General features: G+C 45.8%; 1 protein-coding gene across 1 annotated transcript; it reads left to right on the forward strand.

Annotated features, from left to right (window-relative positions):
• Window positions 1-4,246: 4,246 nt before the first annotated feature.
• HET-E1_13 (Vegetative incompatibility protein HET-E-1) lies at window positions 4,247-8,124 on the forward strand (the record flags this gene model as incomplete). The annotated part of the gene is made up of 3 exons (XM_031153000.1): window positions 4,247-5,067; window positions 5,119-5,836; window positions 5,880-8,124. Coding segments are annotated over 3 exons (3,784 nt in total), but the record flags the coding sequence as incomplete, so codon positions are not given.

Here is an 8,124-nt window from a genome sequence, read left to right on the forward strand (position 1 = left end):
TTTACAAACGGTATAGATCTCAGCAAATGTTGAAGCTGAACATATGCATGCTTGAAGAAGTCTCATGCAAAAATTATTTTTTTCGAGAAAAGCTACCATTGCGGTGCAAGATCATGGATTCCTGTATCTCCTGTAAATGCAGAGACGCGCAAATCGGCAAAAAGTTCCGAGAATATTGTAGCTGAGGGAAAGCAATATATTCTCATTCAAGACATCTCTTTCGAATTCATCAGTGGTCGAACGGCAAGACCCATGTTCCTACAGGCCGGCAGTGGGAAAATAGAGCGTGATCAATGGCCTCCGATATCTACTACTTCCCAATGGAAAGAAACGTGCAGGTTATAAGAAGACAAAGCTCACCGTCACTTCGAGCGACGATACCTACTAGAGTTACATTCTACCAACTCAGCTCCTCCGTCGACGCGGGGTCGTTCAAAACGTACAGGTGTTACGAGACATCCAACGATACATTTCGTCTGGAGCGGTCCTTGCCTGTGGAAGACGCCTATAGAGAAATATTCTTGGCGGGAACGTTATTCTCTAGGACTGCACACGAAATGATATTTGATGGATCTACGAAGAGCTACCCCTCAGCTGAACACATGTTGATCAAATCCTGAATGAGCTCTGCTGTGGATTCAGCAATAATCTCTGTCTCGTGAGCTGAGATACTGCAACCCGAGTATGCGGTGCTATGGAGGTCGAAATATTTAACCATAATCGGCTTGACTACAAAATCAAAATCTTTCGCTCTTTCACTTTCACATAAATCTTTGCAAACGGCTTTCCTACCCTCGATCGTAAGCCTTTATATCACCAGACAAGTCATTTTATAAACTCTTTTGACAAATTGGCTCTTTCCCACTGTGTCTAGTTGGCAGTCATCATTATGATAATCTCAAGCTTGGGATTCACAGTGTTAGCACTGGTTCAGTTGGGATTTTCAACCGATCTTCCGTTCCCCCCTGCAGCTATTTACACCGAAGACATTCCCTCTGGAGAATGTGTCTCATCAGAGATCTGCCTGGGGACAGATGGAACAATGACAAGCGTGAAGGGCGCTCAATCTGGCTGCAAAGCCATTCTAATTTCACTTCGATGCTCCGGTCAAAACAAAACCGTTACCTATGATATGTTGGACGCCGTACCTAATGTCAAGTGTGACCAAGCCGTGATTGGTTTCAATCCTGATGGGTTGATACAGTCAATTTGCTGTGATTTCCCTCCAGATGAAGGTGATGGCGGAGATGGTGATGGAGGTTTCAAACCTCAGCCAGGCAAAGAAGACTGTAGGCCTAGACCCTAGGGTACTCGACGTTGCGACGTTGATCCGGTGAGTTGAGCTGCCTTTCGATGACTCCTTATTTGAGAAATGGTCTAAAGTATTTTGTTTTAACATGTTACAGGATGCTGAATGCACAGAGGACGATGACTGGGACTGCAGTATAGATGGACGAGACGGAAAAGACGGAAAAGATGGAAAAGATGGAGGAGATGGAGGAGATGGAGGAGATGGAGGAGATGGTCGAGATGCAAATTGCTACTGCACTGACTCAACAGGTTGTCCAATCATTGATCTTGCGATTCAGAAAATCGGCGGAACAGACTTCACGATTTTATGTAATAGATCTATCCCTGGCACCCTTCACGAAGAAAAGTCTGCCTCTTCAGCAAGAGAGTGCTCGCTGGCTTGTGCTGCAAGCGACAGCTGTTGGGGGTTGAGTTGGAAAGATGGAAAGTGCCAGGTCTTTGACGAATCTAGTTGCGGCCGTCCAGCAACACTTGATGTGACTGAAGGCTCTGTAGCATTTGTGAAGGATAACGCCACTGAGCTTGCTGGCCAGAAAGAAACACCAGATGAGTCAACGGATCCAGAGGTGCCTGTTGTGGTAAGTGATCAACCTCCCAGGCCTGATCATACACAAGAGCTCCCAATTAACTTATTCTATAGGTTCTCCGCAATCCCATTGCGATCGTAGGAAGCGTTGATGGCTCTCCGTTAAATGCAGACGATGAGTTCTACTCGCTCGAGATCCCATTTCCCATCACGATATATGAGGAAACTAGCACTCAAGTATACGTTGCGATTAACGGCTTGCTTAGTCTTGGGTCTGGGACTAACATCTTTCAAAATGGCCAATTGCCTGCGACTAACATCCCATCATATGCGGCGCTGGGTCTTTGGGGAGACTTGTATATCTACAAAGATACCCCCCAGGGTGTCTACTACGAAGTCAGTGGTGAAACTGGATCCAGACAGATAGCTTTCGAATGGTATTGCTCGCATTACAACCAGCCAACTCAGTACTATCACTTCACCATGACTTTCTACGAGGGCAGGCCTGGCGTTGTGACGTATAGGTACTATGATGTGCTAGACGCGGGCAGGCAGTCTACAGTTGGTGTTCAAGGAAACGGGGGTATGTGGACTCTCCCCGTGTCTGAAATTCTATTACTAATTTAGAGTCAGAAAACCTCCAATTCTCGGTTAACGAGGAGGTTATCGTGCCTGGGTTGGAGCTTACTTTTGATACTCACAAGACATTGACGTTCACTCAGACGACTTTCAGTGTACAATTGAAGTCAGGCTAAGGAAGGCGCGTGAGTGTATGGTGGGTTTGTGGGGGATAATACTATGGCGAAGAGGGTTCGTTGGAGATAGATTGACATTAGGACAAAGTACTACTTTTATAGGTTAATGAGATGCGTTTACCTGCTGCTGGCTTTATTGCAAACAACCACGAGTAGCTCAAATTCATGAGACTATATTTATATTTTGACAATCACTCTTAAGGTCTTAGTACGAAAGTAGTTTTCAAGTTCTACATTGCATGGATACATGCTCAGCAATGGGCTCCAAAGATTCTTAGAGGTTGTTCTTGTGACTGTCACGGGGAGAGTCTTAGGTCGAGCGCTGTGGTCTTTTTAAACTGTAGACTGGTAGTCCGTCTATCATAAATGAGAAATAAAAGGCCAGCTCTAAGTATATATAATTTAAAACGAGCAGACTAGATTTATGCACTAAGTGACTACGTAGGTTGAGTTAAATACAAATTAAAGAGCATAACTCAGTTCCCACACTATAGATTAAGAAAAGTCGGAATTTTCTCATATTATCGATTAAGGCGCTAAAGGCTTGTTTATGGACTGGGTCCGTGCTCTTGGTTATTCCCAACTTCCTGTTTCGATACTTTAAGCTTTTCTCTGCGTAGTTGTCTTAGTTAATTAACCACGCCCCCGCGGCCCTGCGCAAGCTCCGGGGCGTTGACCATGGCCGTGCCAGCTGACGCATCTATATCTAAGTGGGAGTAAAGAAGGCCGCGGGGGGAGTACGTCGCGCTTGTAAGTAGGGAGAGGGTATAAAAGTACGATTGCGCCGCGCCTTACTAGCATAAGGGAGAGATAACTAAGAAAATGTATGGAAACGCTCCTACCACTACTACTTTTGTAAGCTAATCATATAACCTGAAACTTTTTTGATCCACATTTGTAATAGTGATGGTTGAAGGGAATCATGACTCTCAATTTCTTGCCAGCAAGAAAAAGGTCACCCCACTGAATAATCTGTTTCTCTATTAAAGACCAATCAATATTATTTTTTTATTCGGCCCCACATCTCTATGCACCATATGGCTAACCTAGCCTAAATCCCCCACTCCGCAGTACTACTCTACTGTAGATTGCAGCCGCGCCACAACCGGGCGATGTCATGTACGGAGAGCCTTGCTGCCTAGAGAAAAACTATCTGCCTTGTGGAAAACCCAGCTCCATTCTGCGGCAGCCGAAGATGCCACTTGTCTTTTCGAAGATATCAAAAGTGGCTTCTTCAAAATCATTCACACTCTGGAATAGCACCAAATTTTAGTACATCCACCAAAGTGGGAAAACACAGCTCACCTCCAGGTGCAAATCGTTGCCAGGGAGGTTCGGCGCCCAGGCGGTCCGCCCCGCCTTGCTCCGCCCCGGACTCAGCCTCCACGCTAGTTGAGTTAGCTGGCCTTACCTTACTCCGTAAATCTGCACAACAGAAACGTGAACTATTCTCAACGCACAGCGTCCCTTCTTTCACTGTAGATTTGCTTTGCAACTCAACTGTTAGTCTCTTGCCAGCGTTTGAGGATCGGTTTGTTAATCAGATGATCCACTTTATCGAAAAGGTGAAGCACGTCAACAACTCTTTAAAAGACAAAGCTCTGTGGGACCGATCAATCTTCCTCTACCCCACCTCGGAAATACACAAGTACCAATGCGTCTCTTAAAACGAAGGAACGATGACGAATTCAGCTTGACCGAGTTCTATAATGATGACATTCCTCCCTATGCTATACTCTCGCATACGTGGGGAATGGATGGCGAGGAGGTCACCTTCAAAGACCTAGCAGAGGATACTGGCAAGAACAAGGTTGGCTATAGCAAGATCCGCTTTTGCGGAAAACAAGCTGCCAGCGATGGGTTACAATACTTTTGGGTAGACACTTGTTGCATTGATAAAGCGAGTAGCGCCGAGCTCACTGAGGCCATCAACTCCATGTTTCGCTGGTACGGTAGAGCAGCAGAGTGCTACGTATACCTCTCTGACGTCTTGACGCATGGTGATGATACAAATCGCTTGTACCAGCTCCCATCGAGCGCAGCCTTTCTGAAAAGCAAATGGTTTACTCGGGGCTGGACGCTACAAGAACTCCTTGCTCCAGCATCAGTGCAGTTCTTCTCACAAGAGGGCAAGCGACTTGGCGATAAGACATCGCTGAAGAAACAGATTCATGAAGCAACAGGGATTGCTATCCAAGCACTTCAAGGAAGCCCTCTATCTTGCTTTAGCGTTGCAGAGCGATTATTATGGGCAAGTCAACGCGAAACTAAACGCGAAGAAGATGCGGCATATTCTCTTCTCGGCATTTTTGGTGTCCACTTACCGCCCATGTATGGCGAGAGGAAAGAGAACGCATTTAGTCGTCTCCTAGACGAGATCGATAAACCTGTAAAGCCCGTATCGTTAAATCGAACATCGGCGCCTTCCAGGATCGGCCTTTCCGTGCTTATTGATCCGGGCCAACCTGCTCTGGAGTAAGTCCCGCTTCTAATGTCTAAGATTTGGAGTTTTACTAACCGAAGCAGCATTGTATTTGTCCATGGTTTCACCGGTCACCCCGAATATACATGGAGTGAGAAACAAGAAGTTGGCCGTAGACAGAATGAGCATAACGATAATGATGGTGAACGCCTATCCAAAAGACAGAAACTTCTATCATCCGCCGCGTCTCCTGAAACAGAACACGGAGTTTATAACCCAATTTATTGGCCGCGAGATCTTCTTCCTATCGCTGTCCCGAATGCGCGTGTCCTCACGTATGGCTACGATACAAGTTCGATTCGTTCTAGCGATTATTCTATAGGGAAGAGCACAGTCCAGGACATCGCATGGGATTTTCTTACCGGATTGGAAACAGCACGCCGTGTCCAGTCGTTGAGGCCGCTAATACTTGTCGCCCATAGCCTCGGCGGCATAGTTGTAATGGAGGCGCTGCGAAGATCCAGTGGCTGCAAAACACGCCAGAGTCATCTTCATAGTATCTACGAGAATACCTCTGGCATAATTTTCTTCGGGACCCCTCATGGTGGCCCAAATCCTCGCGAATTGATTCAGCATACCATCGAACGGGTCATCAGAGTCGATAATTTCAAGGTTAATGATCACATTATTGATACCTTCTTGCTCTATGTGGAACAGCTTAAGGACTGGGATGAGAGGTTTGGCTCAATAGCCCGTGATAGGTGTTGGACTATAATCTCCTTTCAAGAACAACACGGAGACATTGCCATTAGTGATAAAAAGGTAAAGGATTCAAATATTCCTATACAATATACTAATTATACAGGTTGTTGAAGATACCATTTCTCGTTTAAACGATCCGACAATCGAACTTGCTCAATTCATTGCCAGCAATCACATGGAAATGTGTCGATTTAGCGGACACGACGATGCCGAGTACAGAAAAGTTGTCGCAGCTATCAATAGGATCATAAAAGCTACCACAGAGTCAGCATATTCCAGTGAAATTGCGCCTACCGATACAAATCAACGACAGAAGTTTCTAGATCGCTTAAAGTTTGATCAAATTAATTCTCGACACGCAACAATCAAGAACGCTCACGCAAAAACATGCAAATGGCTACTCAGCACATCCCAGTACAAAGAATGGCTTGACGACAGCAAGATATCCGAGCATCATGGCTTTTTATGGATGAAAGGAAAGCCCGGGACTGGAAAGTCGACATTGATGAAATTTGCATATGCAAATGCTAAGAAAGCCATGGCAGATACCATCGTTATCTCATTCTTCTTCAATGCAAGAGGTGAAGACTTAGAGAAGTCCGCGTTAGGCATGTATCGATCCTTGTTGTTTCAACTCCTAGAAAAGCTTCCAGATATTCAAGATCCGCTTATAACACATGGGTCAAGCGTGCCCAATGACTTTGATCAGGATATCGAGACTGTCAAAAATCTTTTCAGCCGCGCGATAGAGTGCCTCGGACGACGCCGCCTGACTTGCTTTATCGACGCTCTAGATGAGTGCAAAGAGGATCAAGCACGAGATATGGTAGCCTTCTTCGAAAGCCTTGCACAATTTGCGGTTTCATCTCAAATCCAATTGCATATCTGTCTCTCAAGTCGCTATTACCCCTACATTACAATCGAAAAAGGTGTCTCCCTTGACCTAGGAGACCAGGACGGCCACTCGCAAGATATCGCCAATTATTTGCATAGCGAACTGAAGGCTGGACGCAGCAAGGTGATGGAGAAAATCCGGGACGAAATGCTTGAGAGAGCCTCTGGAGTTTTCCTATGGGTTGTCCTCGTTATTCCAATGCTGAATAAAGAGTTTGATCGTGGCCGCATCCATGCGCTTCAAAAGCGGCTTAAGGAAATCCCGGACGACTTGGATGCGCTGTTCCAAGACATTTTGACCAGAGACAATGAGAATGTCGAAGACCTGGTTCTGTGTCTCCAGTGGATATTGTATTCTAAACGACCCATGAAACTTGAGGAATTGTATTTTGCTATTTTAGCTGGAGTTGCGGCTGATGAATTGGCTGCATGGAACCCTGATAATATCACCGAGGATATCATGCAAAAATATATACTTAGTGCGTCTAAGGGACTCGCAGAAATGACCAAATCCAAGCATCGAACAGTGCAATTTATTCATGAATCCGTTCGAGACTTTCTTCTGAAAGGAAACGGACTCAACAGTCTTCGGTCTCACCTCGACAGCAACTTTCCAGGGTCTAGTCATGAGCGGCTAAAGGAGTGCTGTCAAACCTACGCAAGGATTGATACCTCGGAATATCTGCCATCTAACACGCCACTGCCAACTGCATCTTCTGGGGAGGCTGCGAGTCTCCGGAAATTAGTATCTGAAAAGTTTCCGTTCTTGGAATATGCAGTACAGAACGTGCTTCAACATGCCGATACTGCAGATGAGTACGAGATCCCCCAAACTCGTTTTGTAGAGGATTTTTTTCTTAGCGATTGGATCCATTTGGACAACCTCTTTGAGAAATATGAAATACGGCGACGTACACCTCACTGTAGCCTGTTATATATTCTCTCAGAGAAAAACCTACCGCACCTTATCCGGATTGAGCTTGATCGAGTTCAGCAATTGGATATAAAAGGAGAACGGTACAGCTTCCCGTTAAATGTGGCCCTAGCTTATAAAAACGAAGTTGCTTTAAGAGTACTTTTGTTACCAGATACTAGTGCCTGGTCAATTGCAATGGTGCCTCTTAACCGCTCTTCCTCTACAACCACAGAGTATCAAGAATCTATTAAATCCCTTCTCCAAATGGGAAATGGGATTAATTTTCAAAAAGTCAGAAGTATACTCTCGTGGGCCGCGGAGGGAGGATACGAGGCCGTGGTTAGACTGCTGCTCCAGACAGGCAAGGTCGACGTCGATTCAAAGGATAAAACCTATGGTCGAACGCCGCTCTTATGGGCCGCAGCGGGAGGATATGAGGCCGTGGTTAGACTGCTGCTCCAGACAGGCAAGGTCGACATCGATTCAAAGGATGACTCTAGTCGAACGCCGCTCTCAAGGGCCGCAGCGGGAGGACACG

This window comes from Lachnellula hyalina, assembly GCF_007821495.1.
Source record: "Lachnellula hyalina strain CBS 185.66 chromosome Unknown contig00162, whole genome shotgun sequence".
Lineage (NCBI taxonomy): Eukaryota > Fungi > Ascomycota > Leotiomycetes > Helotiales > Lachnaceae > Lachnellula > Lachnellula hyalina.